The sequence below is a fragment of the Anolis sagrei genome, chromosome 1 (genome assembly GCF_037176765.1).
Source record: "Anolis sagrei isolate rAnoSag1 chromosome 1, rAnoSag1.mat, whole genome shotgun sequence".
NCBI lineage: Eukaryota > Metazoa > Chordata > Lepidosauria > Squamata > Dactyloidae > Anolis > Anolis sagrei.
Genome location: NC_090021.1, coordinates 46,151,210 through 46,170,062, shown reverse-complemented (window position 1 = coordinate 46,170,062; position 18,853 = coordinate 46,151,210). Strand labels below are relative to the sequence as shown.

The following is an 18,853-nucleotide window of genomic DNA, read 5'->3' as shown; positions in this document are numbered from 1 at the left end:
TTTAGGCACTGCACCGAGTGTGCCGATCACCACTGGGACCACCTTGACTTTGCAGTTCAATCTTTAAATCCTCATATCATGTCAGCTTTTCCAGTTGTTTCTCTTCAATCCTGCTATCACTTGGGATGGCAACATCAATAATCCATACTTTTATGATGATGGTGATTATTATTATTGGAGGAGGAGGAGTCAAAATAAATAAAGAAATTTCAGATATGGTTGTACCCCAGCTTTTAATATTCTTATCTTTCTCCATATGCTCAGGATAAAAGATGAAATAGACTAGAACACAACATGCAATATTTTACCCCCTTTCCATGTATAGTATGGAAGGTAAAATTCAACGTATTTCACCTAACAAATATGCAAAATTCCTGTGCAGGCACTTTTTCTTCAGTGTTATACTGAAACAATGATAGTAATTGAAATACACTCAGTAATTCCTTTTGCAGACTAAAGTTTATGAGCTATGTTTGTCAGTAGGAAACTTTGGAGGCAGAATTTGCCCAAGAATCAAAATAGAATTGCTGTTCTTCTACCATAACCACTCACACACATATTAATCATTTTTTAAAAGTGATATGAAAACTTCTATGCAAAATAGAAACTATGGAAATTTCATTTTCTTGATGTGAAAACATTGTTTCAGTTAATCTAGCCGTGATGGTGTTATCGTCTATAGTAGGATTTTGGTGACATTGTTACTGTGAGTCAAACTGATGTGCAAAATCGCAGGGTTATGACAGACTTCAATTAGCAATGTTCCTATCTCAGTATAAATGACGAATTTAGTACTATAGTAGAAAAATATACTCTTAAATGCTGTTTTTTTAGCAAAGTTGTTTTTGCTAAGTGGAAAATTGCACTGCATGTGAATACATACATAGACACTTTATGCTGCATAAATCATTATAATTTAGTTTATACAAAGTCCTATATCAGTGGTTCTCAACCTGTGGGTCCCCAGGTGTTTTGGCTTACAACTCCCAGAAAGCCCAGCCTGTTTACCAGATGTCAGGATTTCTGGGAGTTGAAGGCCAAAACATCTGGGGACCCACAGGTTGAGAACCACTGCCCTATATGAAGTTTACATAATTTATAAATGGCTTTTTCATAGTGATTTGAGCACGGGCCTATTTTATTGCCTTGGTTTTTGCTAGCTAGTTGAACAATAGGGTAGCATTCTAAAAATATAATTGTCTGGTGACTAGGTAAGTCTAGGTGGATTTCTACAGAATTGAGATGGGAATGGGATGAGGTTAATGGATCTGCCATTAATGCAATGGGTCAATGGGTTTCTTACTTGTCTGTAGAATTTAATATGCGGAAAGATGAAAAGTTGCTTTGTCTAGGGAAGATATTTCTGCATATGTAGCATTTAGCAACATACATTAAGTGCCTTTTGTGAGTTAGTGTTTGCCTCTAGACACAACCTAAATTTCTTATTATTTGAATGTTCTTTACATATGGCTTAATTTTAAAAACCAATACTTTGAACATTGGATAGAAAAAATAAAGACAACACTGAAGATTACGTCTAAAATTAATGATGACCCATCACAGCATTGTAGGTCATGGTGCCTTTAGCTGATTTTTCTCATCTCATAGGAATACGTTTGGAATATGTTTTCTTTGTCTTTCTCAATGGAATGGGGCATTGGCTGCCATGGTGTGTTCAGAAGAGAGTGGTTGTCTTCAAATAACTTCTGTTCTCAGGTGTCTTGAGTCTGATTCCATGTGTAAAAATGCTTTATTTAAAAAGAATATGTATCCTACAGGGACTAACAGACATTCCTAACATTGAACTTGTTTTCCTCTCATGTTCCACTTACCACTGATGCTGTCCTCTGCTAGGCTATCAATAAAGGAATGGGACAGGAAGTGCCTGCTCCTCGGCTTGCACCTTCATCTCAGGTGAGTATCTTTACTTTTATTTTCATTGATTTTCAAACAGAATCTCCCTCTTCTTATTTTCTCATTCTTTGCATAGCTAAATTGTATCAATTGTTATGATAGATACAAGGTGATTCAGGCAAGTCTTTTTATTTTGTAGTTATGTGCCTTCAAGCTGACTTCAACTTTTGTTGACACCACTCAGGGTTTTGTTCCTTCAAGGATAAGAAAGTGTAACATGCCCAAAGTCACTCAGTAAAGTTTCCATGACTGAGAAGGAATTTGAACCTTGCTCTTCTGAAATCTAAGTTAAAGCTTCTTTACCACAATCTTAACCTTGAAATTGCCCTGTCTGAAATCTAGAGTTTATCAGAGAGACCAGACAGCAATATCTTCAAGATGTAACCCCCTGAGTTTTCTTCTTCTACATTCTCAGGACTAAATGCTCTAAGGAAGAAGAGTGAACATTGCTGCTTCGTAGTGTTTATAGCTGCCTACATATATCTATGCTTTTCTAACCAGATTGCTGTTTACTCTAGGAAAGCTAGCCAAAGTTTCAAGAATACTTTTTCTTTTCCCTTTTGGTTCCTAAACTGGTCAGGAATGGGGTCTTCTATAAGCAGTCGGCTTGAAGAACCATGCTAAGAAATTTATATTATAGAGAACTGTACATCAGATTGGAAGTTAGAATTGTCATCCCCATGGGCAGACAAACTGTGTCTGAATTACACAGTTATAGTTGTTGGATACTACTTTAAACCTTCATGGGTCCATTCTTCAAAATCCTTCAGGATGTTGAAGTAGTTAGAATTTTCTGCTAGAGAGTCCTGATACTTCATATGTGTCTATGGGTAAGTACATTTGTGTCTGTCCAATATATTCTAAAATGTATAGTCTAAATTTGAGCTGGGGAATTGGGGGGTGGGGGTGGGACAGCAGTGCTCAAACACCCAGCCCTCTGCAGATCACATTTAGTGCTTCCTAGTTCCATAAATCAGGGCTTCTTAAACTTTTTCAACTTACCCAATAATTTTTGTATGTATATAGATATATAAAATACGTATACAAATCTAACTTTTTAAAGAAATATTGGTTAGTTAAATCCATTGAAATGCAGGACCAATTGTATCATAGTAATAACAATTAGGTCATGCCTAACTTCCAAGTATGTTTTCCTTACCCCTAGTCACAACTATTTGGAAACAAAACTTAAGGGTTTCTGGATATGTAAATCCAACAGAGTGTTAGTATAAAGTGTTTTAAATAAATACATTTGTTGCTGTTATGTAAAGTCAAATGGAATCGTCACTTGGAGAAAAGATGGTGACTTTTTTCTTTGACTTTTGGTGTTTTGTGGCTGCTAATTGTAGCAGCTAAAGATTGATGGACTTTTATGAAAGTTCTATGAAATTTACTTACCCAAGGACACTGGAAGTCCATGAAATTACACTGGTATGATCACTTCCAAGTATTACAATAAGTTAAAATAATTAATTTTGCTGATTATAGCCTGATGCTTCTTTAATTCCTTGGTCACTTCATTGTGAGCAATATTTCATCTATAATCCATGTTTAATGTGTTCAATGGATATAAACTATCTCCATTGAGGAATATATCCTAAACTTCACACATCAGTATCCATCCCACAAGCTCATTCATTTTATACACAACTAGAGAGCAGCAAGAATATTCTAGTTGCAACCCTACAACCTTCTCATCCAGGCAGTATTTTTGTGCCCTATGATGACATAAATGAAAAGCAACTCCCACACAGCAACAGTTTAAGAAGAAGAAGAAACCTACTTTTTCTCTAGCCTAGAAAACACTAACTTTAAGGAACTGATGGGATTTTGAAGCTTGCAGAAGGCAAGAATGTAAACAGGTGAATAAGCACATTTTCCAACAGCTCCAAGGAGCTATATGGTGATGACAACATACATAGTCTTATACATGTGTGTTTTCAATCTTCCCCATATTATAGTTTTGGACTAATTGTAAACCATTTGTGAATTGAAAAATTATACAGTCATAGACTTGAAAGTGACCACAGTCCAACCCCCTGGAACAATCAAAGCTGTCATGACAAATGGCCATCCAGCCTCTATTCAAAAATTTCCAAAGAAGGAATGCAGCACATTCATTGGTTGAATAGCTCCTACTTAATACTGAAGGGAAATCTCTTTCCTGTGATTTGAGTCTATTGATCTCTGGAGCAGCAGAAAATAAGGCTGCTCCAGCATCAACATGATATCCTTTCATATATTTAAACATCGCTATCATGACAACCTTCTCGATTATAGAGCTCCTTAGGTCATTCCTCATAGGGCATGGCTTGCCATTTTGGTCAACCTTTTCTGGACACGTTCCAGCTTTTCACTATCCTGGAATACACTAAAGTGACTTTTTTTTTTGCCTTGGAGCTATTGGTTTGAGTAAGTTTTGAAGTAAATTCTAAAAGTTGGGACAAATCTTCATCGGAATGTTTGAAAAAAAGGAAGTTATTGTAGGTTGAGCTCTGTTTACATAAAGTAGTGATCATGAAGGTTTCTGCCGTCCACATTTTTATCTCCCTTGCTGCATATAGACAAGGGAATCTCTGCAGTCTCACCACAAGATGGGGCTTGAATAACTAGAGCAGAACACTTAAAGAAATTTAGAGTAGCTCTCTTTAATCATGCAAATTCTGGCAATAGCTTTAATTGTGGATTCTTCAAGACCTCTGAGATCAGCTGCAAAGATGTCCCATGAATCCCAACTATTGCTTCTATAAAGGGGGGAAAACCCAAATCTATTTGCCAATTCCATTTAGTGTAGATATATTCAATCACTGGGTGACCTTGTGATTTAATATATCTTACAACAACCCAAAGTTTGCCATTCACAACCTCTGAGGACACCTGCCATAGATGCAGGTGAAATGTCAGGAAAGAATGCTTCTGAAACATGGCCATACAGCCCGAAAAACTTACAACAACCCAGTGATTCCAGCCATGAAAGCCTTCAACAATACAATGGCAAACTCCTCTGAATAAACAAATCTTACAAAAAAAAAACCCCCTCTACATTACAGGTGCTGTAGGTCAGGTTCATCTTGAAGGTGGTGCCAGAGGATTCTCTGTCATGACATTGGTCAACACTGATAAATCTATCACATTTGAGTCAGATTAACCTTTATTGATTATATCTGAATATCCCTTTCTAAAGAAAACCTCTTGAATCTTTATTAAATGTGTATCCCACCTTTCAAGGAAAAAAGTGCTCAGGAGATGAAATAATAAAATACTGATAAAAATAGCATTTAAAATTCATTAGCTGTATTAAAACCCATTAAATTAAAACTTGCCCCATAAAATATAAAAATATGAACAGTGCATATCATTACGTTAGTATGATCTCCCTACTTTGATTTCTGTCAGCCTTCCATATCCACGGCATGAAAGTTGTTGTTTTTTTCCTTTCAAAAGCCAAAAGGGACACCATTTCACCATTGAGGGCCCACAGATTCTGATATCCAGGGTGTGGGGGTAATCCTGGAATCAAAACCTAGTGGTAACCCAAAGCTCACTGTATATAAAAAAGATTTAAAAACTATTACAGAGATTTTTTTCAAGTGCCAAATCAAAAGTTGATTGCAATAAACAATGATTGCAATAAAAAAGGAAAAGTACATTTGATGTTTGCTGCAGACCTTTGTTAAATTAGCCAACTTATCATTCTGAGATTAATTGCACTTAATTACATTGTCAAAATGAGTAACGTGCCTATGCTTTCCACAATTTGTACAATTGTTGTACCTGTCTAATTCACTTGATGGTTATCTCACTAGTATTTTCAGTCTTTTAACCCTTCTTACACCCATTATTTCATTGTATGATATGTTTATTCGTATTCAGTTATGCAGTCTCAAAGTCCAGTGGTAGATGCCGTATCAGTGGAACAGTGAATCCATCCCAAGTTTTACCCCATTTTTTTTCAAATTGTTTTTATTGAGAATAAGTTGTCTCCAATAGACTGGAGCATGAAAGAAGTTTTACAATCAATATAGGTTTACAACAAAAGTGTGGGAACAAGTTGTGTAAGAAAAATAGGAAAGGGTAAAGAGGGAGCTGAGAGGGGAATGGATGGGGGGGGGGGGTAGTCGAACTTCCAGGTTCTTCTAGGTTGTGTTATCAACTCTTTTCCTTGGGTTTTTAGTCTATCTGCTATCTAGTTTCTATTTATCTTTAGGCCTTTGAGATTCTTTTATGTCTCCTGAAATTTCTGCATTGCCTTTTTAAATAAATTCAATAATTTTTCCCAGTTTGTTTTTTGTCTTTGTGTATTCTTGTCTGTTAATTTTTGCGCAAGGAAATGCATGTTCATTATATCCCAAACTTTCAGTAGCCATTCTTCAATTCTTGGTGTTTCATTGGATTTCCATTTTTTTAAAGAACTGATCAACATGCTGAGACCTGTCCCCAAAATGGGTTCAATACCTTGGAAACCGAGAGAGTATGCGGTGTAATGGTTTAAGTGTTAGACTGCAACTCTAGAGAACAGGGTTTGAATCCCAGTCCATCCATGGAAACCCATTGGATAGCTTTGGGCAAATTATACTCTCACAGAATAAGACAAAGGAATCCACCCCCTAATAAATCTTGCTAAGAAAGGCCTGTGATAAATTCTTCTTAGGACCTCATCACACTAGAGCATGGATCCACTTTAAATCCAGGTTCTGCCTCCTGCAGAATTCTGGGGCTTGTGGTTTAGGGAAAGGCTCTTAAATAGCTCAGCCAGACAGGACCTGGATCTCACTAAGCTACAAATCCCAGAATTCTGCAGGAGGCAGAATCTGAATTTAAAGTGGATCCATACTCTAGTGTGATGAGGCTGCTAGTTGGAAAAATAAATTGGAAATACACACAACAGCCTTGGATAGCTCAATGCAATTTCTAACAGATTTGACAGTAGATCCACTGCCCCAGTTAGATGAAAGCCCTCTGTTGTTGTTGCTAAATCATGTGAATGGGTTACTTATAATTGTAGACTCAGGCAACATAAGATGTATTTGGTCTGTTTCTTTTCCATCCCCCTTTTGTTTTACTTTCCCTACACCAAAGCACATTGTGAGCCTTTGAGATATGACTTCAAATTCATCAGATATGTTTTGGAAATTAAACTGGTCCATTAAACTGACATAAGTTAAGGAAATGAATAGAAATAAAGTATAATTTCTAGCACAGTAGTTTTTTTCGCGTGCATGTGGTTCATTTATGAAGATCAACACTCAAGGAAAACCATGGGTAATCAAATTATCTTAGGGAACCTTGCTGTGCTAGAAACATAGTATATGAGACACACTGAGAGACATTTTCCTCAGTTGCCTTCTAAGGAGGTCATGTTGCATCTTTATGCTTCAGAGATTGGCATAGCAAGTGTTTACTTAGGAACATAGATAGAGTTGGAAGAGACCACAGGAGCCATCTAGTCCAACCCCCTGCCATGCAGAAAAAACACAAAATACCCCTGACAGATGGCCATCCAGCCTTTGTTTAACAGCTGCAAAGAAGGAGCTTCCATTATATTGTGAGACTGTGAGTTCCACTGTTGAACAGCTCTTACAGTCAGAAAGTTCTTCCTGATGTTTAGATGAAGTCTCCTTTCCTGCAATTTGAACTCCAAGTCCTAGTCTCCAGGTAATAGTCTTCAAAAGATCAGAAAGGATTTTGAAGCTCTTGAAAGAAAGCTAAAAGTTTGCATGCTTAAAGAACTAAAATAAAAAGTTAAAACCCTCTCTGTGTTTGGACCAAAGGACAATGCCTGCTAATGCTTCTTTGAACTCCCTGACATCTGAACCACTGTAAACCTCAAGGTGAATTGATCACTTCCTGTTACACACACACTTATCTCCTCCTTGAAGTGGAGCAATAAGATAAAATCATGGACCACCTAAGAGTTTTGGGAGTGAAGAGGTGACCCATAGTAGTCCAGGGAAGAAAATGACCCTTGGGATCTCAAGACAATGCCATGCTACTCCAGTTTAGACCAACACGTTCAACCGTGCACAGAATCTCCTTTCAGTTTCAGATTGTCAGGAACATACGTATTCAAAGAGGGCTAAGGAAGGATGTTCACCAGATATGTAGAAAAATGTATATAAATCATGGAAGCAATTTCATAAAACACACATTGTTCTTTTTTTGTAAAAGCTCCTTCTCTTACTCTTTAATGACCCTTTGTTCCCTCTGAGATCATTGAGTTTTATATTTTCATAATGTTTAAAATGTTTGAGACTAATATGTAATGAGACCTTTGTGAAGAAAAATGTTATAAAATTGAGTAAATGCATACAAGTGGCTAGGCCGATAAATGCTGTAGTTCCATTGGGGTTTGTTTGCCTGACTTACTGCAACAAGATAGTCCTATTAAAATCAAATCCCACAAATTAGTTGTTCTTGCAAAAGAACACGTCTGATTATTTTCTTATTACACTTCACTAATTACCTTTCAAGGTCTGTATTGGCATAGTATAAAAACTGTCATCTTCTTTTGATTAGCAGCTAGAAAGACTTTTGTCACAGAAATAATATTTAATGTAATTTGTTTAAAACAGTGTTATAATTTTTGTCATTTTTTTTTTCAAAAATGCCATTAAGCTTTAGCAGTGCTTATCACTTTGTGCAATAAACCTCAATTAATGAGAGGCCAGTATAATACAAGCAGAATTTGCAGAGAAGGATAAAAGTAGAAAAACTGGGTAAAGTATGTTTTACTTGACATTCAATTGACCTTGCAATGCAATATTCGCAGAAATATATGGTCACCTGAAAGAATTTGAAGTGAGTTATTTAGCCATGGATTCTTATACAGTCAGTCCTCTGTATCCACATGAGATTGGTTTCAGGGCCCCATGCAGATACTGAAACCTCTGTATGCTCAAATCCCATATTAAATTGTGAACAAAATGACCAACAAAGCAAGTGTGAGCTGGACCACACATCACTGAGCCACGAGCAATCCCCTGCAGATCATTCTAGCAACCACAAGGATGATAAAACATCTGGGTGTCTTCAGGCAACATCTTTGCAGATGGCCAATTCTGTCACACCAGAAGCGACTTGCAGTTTCTCAAGTTGCTCCTGACACACACACACACACACACAAAAGTTCTAGCAACCATGGAGGCAACAAAACAGATGTAGAAACTACAAGGACCATGCAACCATGTCCCTTTCTTTCTCTCAGCAATGCAACTCCAGTATCAAAGAGGAAGAAAGGGGACAGTCAGATCCATAGTTGATTGAATCCATGAGCAGAGAATCTGCAGATTCAGAGGCCTGGCTATACTAGTTTTGAATAACCTGAGAAAGCTATTACATTTGAGAGGCGGCTTGTAGGTTAGGGTCATTCAGAGGCAAAACATGTCAAAACAATCTCTGAGTATTCCTTGCTCTAGAAATCCTGTGAAATTCATAGGGTTGCCATAAGACAACAGATGACTTGAAGGCACACACTCACATCATTGCAGTTCTGTTTGTTTAAATTTGTTTGAACATAACCTTGAGTGAGACTTTGTTTAAGTGCCAGATATTTCTCTGCCTTAACCGCATCTCTCTAATTTTTTCTCTTTTGGGTGCCAAACAAACGATTTTAATTCTTCTAATTCCAACTAATTAAATGCTTTCTCTCACCTTATCTAACACAAAGAAATGGTTACAAATCCTTAATTTGTAATCTTCTGTCCACCATCCGATTTTACTTATTTTTTTAAAAAAATTGGAAGTTTAGGTTATTTTGAGTCAAATAAAAACATGTGTAAAATGTTTACTAGGCTAAAAATATTAAAGTTCTTTAAATCTCTCTAAAGTGATTTAATGAGCATATTCATGTCTGAGGGCCTGAATGAGCATTTGGATTATGTTTTTCCAGAAGAGCAGAATATGCACACAAATTTTGTATATAAACCTGCCCTTAGTGAAATTTAATTCTTGAGTCGGACCCATGGGTGAAATCCAGATACCAAAAAGAGATGTTCTGCCAAGGAATAGATTTATACCAGGGGCTTGCATTGACAAGATAAAGGCAGTCATTACTATTAAATCCTTCACAAATAAAAGCAGTTAATAAATGTGCATATTGTGCAAAGACAGGTTGATTACAATCGTTATGATGATTTTCTGAGAGCATGTTAGTGATTGATCAAAATGGTTTATAATGTTTGTTATAGAATGGCAGTGTTCCCCATGGGTTTTTGCCATTAGAAGCATAGATAGTTACTGTTTTCTCATGTTTCCACCCAAAAACCTCAGTGCTGGTATATAGAAAACAACATAATACACAACAGAAAGGCATGAATTCATATTTGAGCGATGGTTGGTAAAACTCTTATTTCTGTGAAAGGCTTTGTGTTAGGGGAGCAGCCCTGTTCTTGGTGGATAATTATGCACTTGCATTTTGCTAGATGACATAATTTATGTTTGATGAACTAACACTTTAAACCAGGGATGGGAACCAGGTGGACCTCTAGATGTTCTTGGATTATAACTTCTGGCACACTTCATCATTGTGTGTGCAAGCTGCATCCAATAATGCCTTAAGAAATACATGATTATCATGCCTACTTGTAAGAAACAAGATGTTTAGTTATTATTTGGTTTTGAAAGACTTGAGGGCTTTCTTTGTTTGAAAGGGGAAACATAAAATAAAATGGTAGAAAGCTCCTAGTGTTATATGATGGGCTCAAAATTGCTGAATTGAATGCTTTTCCCTTCCCAAACTAGTTTTCATCTATTGTTTCCAATGGTAAGATGCACCTTTCAGGTATGGGAGGGGGGCATAGTGGGTAGACGGGATAGGTTAAAATGAGCAGTAGGAAGTCAAGGGGTGCAACTTGACAGTCTCAGTTCCCAATAACTCATGTAGAAGTATAGAGCTTGTAATATTATTGGAAATATAGGGTTCATTGAGCCATTGGTGGTGCAGCGGGTTAAAACATTGAGCTGCTAAACTTGGGGATCGAAAGTTCGATGGTTCAAATCCTTGGAGTGGGGTGAGCTCCCGCTTTTAGCCCCAGCTTCTGCCAACCTAGCAGTTCGAAAACATGCAGATGTGTGTAGATCAGTAGGTACCTCTTTGGTGGGAAGGTAACTGCACTCCTTGAAGTCATGCTGGCTACATGCCCTAGCAGGTGTCTATGGACAATGTCGCTCTTCGGCTTAGAAATGGAGATGAGCACCACCCCCCAGAGTCAGACACGACTAGACTTAATGTCAAGGGGAAACCTTTACCTATGGTTCTGATGTGTAATGTATAATGTTAAGCATTGCATTAATCTTATTTCAGCAAATACCCTTATTTCAACCACACACTGCGACTTTCCTGCCAAAAGGAATATATGCAAATAAAATACACCCAACTTTCCTTTCAAGCAGCAAGGATAAAAATGCAAGGGTTGTTAATTCTTCTGCTTAGGGATATAAAGTTGTATCAACAAACTGTGGCCTAGAGACATTTCAGTGGCTTAGTAGTAGATTTTGCACAATTTGGTTCCTGCTGATGGTTTTATTAGTCCTTCTTAAGCATTCATACTAGACTATCCTGCACGTGCAAGGAAGATGGTTTTATGGGCCATTAATTATTTAAAGGATAGCAAATTTTTAAGTTCATAATTCAGTTTTATAGAAGTTTGTTTTAGAATGTAGATGTGGAGAAACCAGCAAAAATATGATCATACAAAAGGAATAAAACTTTATTTTTGGAGAATCTGCAAAGCTGATGAAATATTACTTTCAGTAATATATTTAAGAGGTTTTTCCTAACTTCTTCTAACCTCAAAGAACCATGCACCTTCTGTGATACTGAGTGGATAAAACAAAATACCAATAGAAGAAACAGCCAGGTATGATCATAATGTAAATTGGAAGAACCTGTCCATCATGATTACCCATCTCATTTCTTTCAATGGAGGGATTGAGGGTTCTTTGCCCTTTGTCGGCTAATTGTGCCTGTCTGGAAGTCTTTTTATCACCTGCTTATCCAGGTATTCAACCTATGACAAATATAAAAATCCAAATGGGCAGAGTCAGCATCAACACACCTCATAAGCATTCTTAAATATTGGAATCTCAAGATATTCGTATGAAAAATGGGAAGGCTTTCCATTAGTCTTTTAGAATATTTCTTATACACAGTTGCAGACACACAAACATACATACTCTTAGGAAGAAACAGACATTTCAGTGTCTCAAGACACATCACATTGAATACATTTCATTGCACATAAAGCTTTTTACATTCATTATGTTACAGTACATGGTAAGGTGTTACATGTTTATAAGGACTGAACACTGGTTATCTTCTGCATTTCTTTAACAGTTTTATCTTTACTTAACAAATAGGGGAACATTATCATCTTATACAATGTAGCGTATTCGTTTATCCATAAAGGAATACAATCTTGTCTGTTGAGGAATGTTTCATCTATAAGCAGGCATCAGTGGAAAACCATACAGGCATTGCTATTTCTAGCAGCATCTGTTATGAGCATAAAGAAAAACATATATATCTACAGGTCCTCATTTATGTTTTTAAAATAGTTTCCTCCTTAGAGATGACACAACACATTGGGTTGCTTTTCATCAGATTAATCAACCATCTGATTGCATGAGAACATCCCTTTACTGTGGCACCTGATTTTGATTCATTATTAGCTTACCAGCATGTATGGTTAAGTTGATTTATTTAATTATTCATTCATTCATTCATTCATTCATTCATTTAAAACATTTATATTCTGCCCTTCTCACTCCAAAAGGGACTCAGAGTGGAGCACAACATATATACGGCTAACATTCAATGCCAGAACATAAATAAACTGTAAACAAACATAAACGCTAAAATCAATTATTCCACGCTAAAATGAACAGTTTCAACCATTCATTTGTTTGCTGTTGAAGGCTTTCATGGCTGGAATCACTGGGTTGCTGTGAGTTTTCCAGGCTGTATGGCCATGTTCCTGAAGCATTCTCTCCTGACATTTCTCCCACATCTATGACAGACATCCTCAGAGGTGGTGAGGTATATTGGAAACTAGACAAGGGAGGTTTATATATCTTTTGAAGGGCCAGGTTGCGAGAAAGAACTTTTGTCTGTCTGTTGGAGGCAAGTGCGAATGTCTGTTCTGACAAATGCTTTAGAAACATTTTCCTGAACTTGGTCAACAAATATGCTGTATCACTGATCTAGCCAAATCTATGTTACATCTTGATATGCCTTCTGGCAAGTTTTTCTGTATATTATAGCTTCTTTTTCATGAAGTTATGCTATATAATATATTCAGCCAGCACCTTCTGTGTTTCTTCTGTTGAAGACATTCTCAGCCAGAAGTATCCGTCTTCCCTGCTTGAATCAGATAATCTGGGTCTCTGTGTTGGCAACAATTTGGCAACAATGTCAGGAGTTAGTGATAATAATTTCTCTTGGATGAAATCCCTGGCGTATTTGTCAGAGTTCAAACTAGACCAATATTGTGTGATGGATGGGGTTCAGGTCAATCATTTTGAAAAGATATCCCATTTATTGTCTAAGACGAGTAAGAGAGAAAGGTATAATGTTTATAAAACTAACCAGATGCAGACAAAAAATATGAATAAAGTAATAAAATATTACATCATCTTGATGGAGACAGCTATGGACACAACCTGGGAAAGATTGCTAATATCCCTTCTCATTCTGAAATAAAAGAAATAGGTGGCATGTTGACAAAATTGTTACATAGAAAAGGTATTTTGGTGGATATCAGTGTCTTGATTGTTTGCTTACTTTTTGGGACAGTTATTAGGCCTGGGTAACAACGCAAAAATTTGTTTCTAAAATCGATTTGTATTTGGGGTTTTTTTTTTGTTTCGATATTTAAAATAATTACAAAATTTTCCTTTTAAAAAGTTCGATATTTACAAAATTTCGTAAATGGTAAAAAATCAACGAATCGATTTCCGAAACAATAACAAATCGATTCGTTAATGGTGGACGCGACCGCGAAATACGCTAAAAAACCTCCAAAAACTTCTGAAGCTTCCCTCTCCCTCTGTTCTTGACTGTTGGTGTGATATTATAATTTTTTTTCACTAATTAAACCATAAAACTGGCCCAGACATGCGGAAATAATAACGAAATGACCTCAGAACAATAACGAAACGAATACAATAACGAAATATGAAGCATTTACAAAACATGTTTAAAAATTCGTTTTTTTAAATGATTGCTCCAGAATGGTTCGTTATCGTTTTGTAATTGGAAAAATTAACGAATTATTAACGAATTATGAATTAACGAAACGAAACCGCCCAGGCCTAACAGTTATGTGTCTTTGCATTGTGCACTAGTTTATATGATGGGGAGCTGTTGCTACTGCTTTTGGGAGCTGACCATCGCATGAAGTTAATGGCATGGCAGACTCAATTTTGGTGACAGAAACCTAAAATGTAATTGTTTCCTTCCAGAGACCACAGTTTTCAATTCCATCACTAAAACAAAACTGGGAAGAATACCGGCTTCAGTGTTTTAAGTATTTCCATGAAACACCGCCTCTTGTGTCAGGTAAGACTCTTCATCGACTGATTCTTTTCCCCAGGCCTTAGTGTGATCTTTTCCTGTGGTGGAGGCTCCTTCTATGGAGGCTTTCAAACAGAGGCTGGATGGCCATCTGTTGGGGGTGCTTTGAACACGGTTGTCCTGCTTCTTGGCAGGGGGTTGGACTGCATGGCCCACGAGGTCTCTTCCAACTCTATGATTCTATGATTCTACATCATCAATCTTGTCTGTTGTATACATAAAGCCCATAATTCATGTTTGGGTTAGATAAGCAATGGTTGGCATAATCTCTTCCCACTCTTAAGGGCAAAATATGGAGTTGAAGGCTTAGATCTTTGTTTTCTCTTGCATTCCCATATTATGTGTGCACATGTATCCTTGATGCAGCGATCAGTGAATATGGGCTACAGAAGGTTCCGATGGGATGTATCAAGTTTTAGGTGCTTGAAGTATGCTATGTCCCAAAACTAGCTTTTGTACTTCCTAAAGGTAATAAGGAAATAAGAGTTACAATGAGCTTTAAACATTAAACACATGATACTGTCAACACATGGTTTCAAGAAGAATGAATGCTTTATTAAATTTAGCAAAAACATACTTGGCAATAGAAAGCATATTAAATGCCTTCAAAAGCTATAAGACTTGACTATGCAGGCTTCTGTCAGTGCCACTGCAGATGCTACTGTTTCATTTAGCTATAATTTAATATCAAGGGCATGTGGCTGTGTTGGACTATTTTACATGTGTTTTAAGCCAATTTTGGCTATAAAAGGTAACTTAAAATTATATTACCATCCAAATGAAAGTGCCTAAAGTCTTGTGTTCAGATCACAAGCTGATTTTGGTAATCTGCTGCACCATAATATGTTCTGATCCCAATATAATATCTTTTCATTTTTAAAAACACACTTTCTCTCAGGATTATACAGTTGCAATGAAGGGAGGGCACTCATTAATAGCAGCAATAGCAAGAAGGTATTAATCTCCCTTTGCTCTGTTGGACAGCTAATACTGCACTGTTAGGTCATGGTTTAATAAATCTGGCTGAGGCTTTAGTATGTTGAATAGTGCTGAATAGTTATCTTTTGTATAGATCTTTCACCTATTCATCAAAGTGTATATATTTCAATTTGAAACAGCATGAGCAGATCATTTGCCCTAGAAAAAAATCATATAGTTTGGAATATGCTTTAGAATTCCACTTATAGGGCTTAAATGTTCATAATTGGAAGGGGAAGGTAGTAAACAGAAGACCATTCATGGAGCAGAAGACCATTCATGGAGCAGAAATAAATATGAATTAAACTATTAAAACATGATACATAAAAACATCATCATATAAAACATAGAGCATATTAATATTGCACCATTCCCATCATTTATCTGCTTTATTTTATTTATTTATTTATTTCGAGTACTTCTACCCTGCCCTTCTCAACCCCCGAGGGGGGACTCAGGGTGGCTTACAAAAAGGTACAATTCAATGCCTGCACAAAATACACATACGTACAAAACAGCAGTTAAAAACAATTATCACAGTTAAAATAGTCGGTATATAACACAATCAATAAAACTAATCTCATGCTCAGTGTTCGTCTTTCAGAGTTCCATAATTCCATTCCACTTAGTCAATTCCTGTCCATCGTCAAAGTCCTTTCTTTATCTGCCAGATTGTCCAAGTGCCTGGTCCCAAATCCATGTTTTCAATTTTTTTCCTAAAGGCAAGGAGGGATGTCACTGATCTAATTTCCCCAGGGAGTGAATTCCACAGGTGAGGGGCCACAACCGAGAAGGCCCTGCTCCTCATCCCCGCTATATTGTGATAGGTATTATACTGTAATACTGTCACTTGCCAAATGCCTGTGTGCATAGCCAAGTTTTAAGTTTTTTTTCCTGAAATCCAGGAACACCTCTTTGAAGCCTTTTAAACAGATGCTAGATGGCCATATGTTAGGGGTACTTTGAATGCGATTTTCCTGCTTCTTGGCAGGTTGTTGGACTGGATGGCCTATGAGGTCTCATCCAACTCTATGATCCTATGATTCTAGGGAGGGGCCAATCTAATCTCACTGGGGAGTCAAGGGGCCACCATCAAGAAGGCCCTGTCTCTCGTCTCTGCCAATCGCACCTGCGAAGGCAGCAGGACCAAGCACAGGACCTCCTCAACCAATTTTAACACTTGAACTGGTTCGTAATTTATATTCATTTCTCTTTTTTTTAAATAATACTTGTTGCCTTCTGGACATTGATATTTGGATTTATGTAAGCTGAAAAGCTCAAAGTAATTCTAGTTCACCAATCAGTTGTGGTGTTTTTAAAAGGAAGATGCTCACGAGGGTGTGAATTGTTGTATTATCATAACTCACAGTTCTAGACAAACTTCTTTCCTCCAGAAGCATTCTGATAAATGGTGGGTTTAAAATCTTCCTCTCACATGATGGTATTAAATTCTGTCTAACAAGTTACATTTTCCAGTGCAACTTAGTATTCTTTATTTCTGACATTTGCTCTTAAAATATTCTGTGTCTACAGAGGGCAAATTCTGCAACAGAACATTTGACGATTATGTATGTTGGCCTGATGGTCTGCCTGGCACCTATGTGAATATGAGTTGCCCTTGGTATCTCCCAACACCTAGCTCAGGTATGTAGATTCACTTGCATTAATATTTTCCCCTTCACTAATGTGTTAAAATGGCTGAAGGTCTTGTTCACATAAGGTACTATGTATATGAATATAGGTTTTGGTTCACATAACACAAACCTTTGTCTATGCAAAAGCTTGTATGTGGCGGGAAAGGTTTTTTTTACTAGTTTTGTCCCAAGTGGGCAGTCTGATATGGCATAGTCAATTGGATACAGATTTGTTGCTTCAGTGAATGGGTGTCCTGAGATTGTTTCAAATTAATTAAAAGTTTATAGGCAGTATTATTGACCAGGAAAAAACAACCTGATGTTGAATATCCTGTCAGACTACCTGCATATTCATATACATGTTCAAAATGGCATTGTTTTTATTCAAATGTGGAGATGCAATGTAGCACAGTAGGAATTCAATTCAGAGTTTTTTTAAAAAAAAGTAATCATATTTATTCTGTGTCCTTAGAGTGCTCTACTGTTTTCCAATTTAAAGTCCTTAGGTTATAAGGTCGGGGTAGGCATGGTGTCTTATTGCTTGAAATGCTGTACTGCGAGTAACCTTACTTTTGCTTACCTTCTTGTCACAATGCCTCTCTTATTGGTTTATTTATTTATTTACTGCACTTATATCCTGTCCTTCCCACCCCAAAGAGGACTCAGGACAGCAAACAACAAAGGCACAATTCGATGCCATGGATGCATACATAAAATAAAACACCATATACTTTAAAATCACATAATTTAAACATATCAAACTTAAAAACAATTACTTAAAATCACACAATCCAAAAGCATATTCCAGGAGCTATTCCGGTTGTCACTTGCATTATTCATTATTGCACTGAGAGATCTTTATTGCACTGGGGATCATGGTACAAAGACTTGGTCCCACAACCATGTCTTCACTTTCTTCCTGAAGGTCAGGCAGGAGGGGGCTGATCTAATTTCCCTGGGATAGGAGTTCCATAGCCAGGGGGCACCGCCGAGAAGGTCCTGTCTCTCGTCCCATCAATCATGCCTGCAAGGGGGGTGGGATTGAGAGCATGGCCTCCCCGGATGGTATTAACCTCTGAGATGGTTCATAGGGGGAGATACGTGCTGACAGGTAAGCTGGGCCGGAACAATTTAATTTTTATGGGCTAAAGTCAGCACTTTGAATTGATATTAAATGATGTACTGGGCCATGCAGGAAAGTAGTCTCCAGAGTAGCAAAAAACAAGCTTGCCCTTTCTAAAAGTTTAAATGTCTTTTATATGTTTATTGTTGATAGGAACTAATATCTTAAGATAATCTGAAAATTGAATTTACAAGCTCTTTATCTCTTTCTAGATCACTAACAAGCATGCACCTGATTTAAAGCTATTTTAAAATTGCTTACATTAATATGTGAACTTGTTGGCTTCCCAATTAATTGACATAAGAGCTTATCAAACATTCTAGAACTCTTTCCAATAATTCTAATAATCTTTCATCTAATAACCTACATGCAGAATTAAATGCCTTCCCTCCAGTAAGCCTATTTATTTCCCATCTTTAGCACTCTATGACAGTCATTTGGCTGCTAACAGCACTAAACGCCATCAATGTAGGAGGAAGCCAAGATTTACCATAAGCCTGTACCTTAATAAATTTTCAGAATATGCTGCATCCTTCATGTGCTTTTGCAAATAAGCAAAAACTGAATGATTCTAGGGTGGAGTACAATTTTCACTTGAAATAAATGAACATTTGGATTTCTATAGGGACTGTC

At 37.0% G+C, this 18,853-nt stretch overlaps 1 protein-coding gene across 1 annotated transcript in view; it reads left to right on the top strand.

Annotated features, from left to right (window-relative positions):
- GLP1R (glucagon like peptide 1 receptor) overlaps positions 1 to 18,853 on the top strand; it is a 131,171-nt gene that overhangs the window by 37,425 nt on the left and 74,893 nt on the right. Inside the window, exons 3-5 of the mRNA XM_060754084.2 lie at positions 1,855 to 1,914; positions 14,374 to 14,470; positions 16,997 to 17,107. Of these exons, the coding sequence (XP_060610067.2) occupies positions 1,855 to 1,914; positions 14,374 to 14,470; positions 16,997 to 17,107 (268 nt within the window). The remainder of the gene's footprint in view (positions 1 to 1,854; positions 1,915 to 14,373; positions 14,471 to 16,996; positions 17,108 to 18,853) is intronic.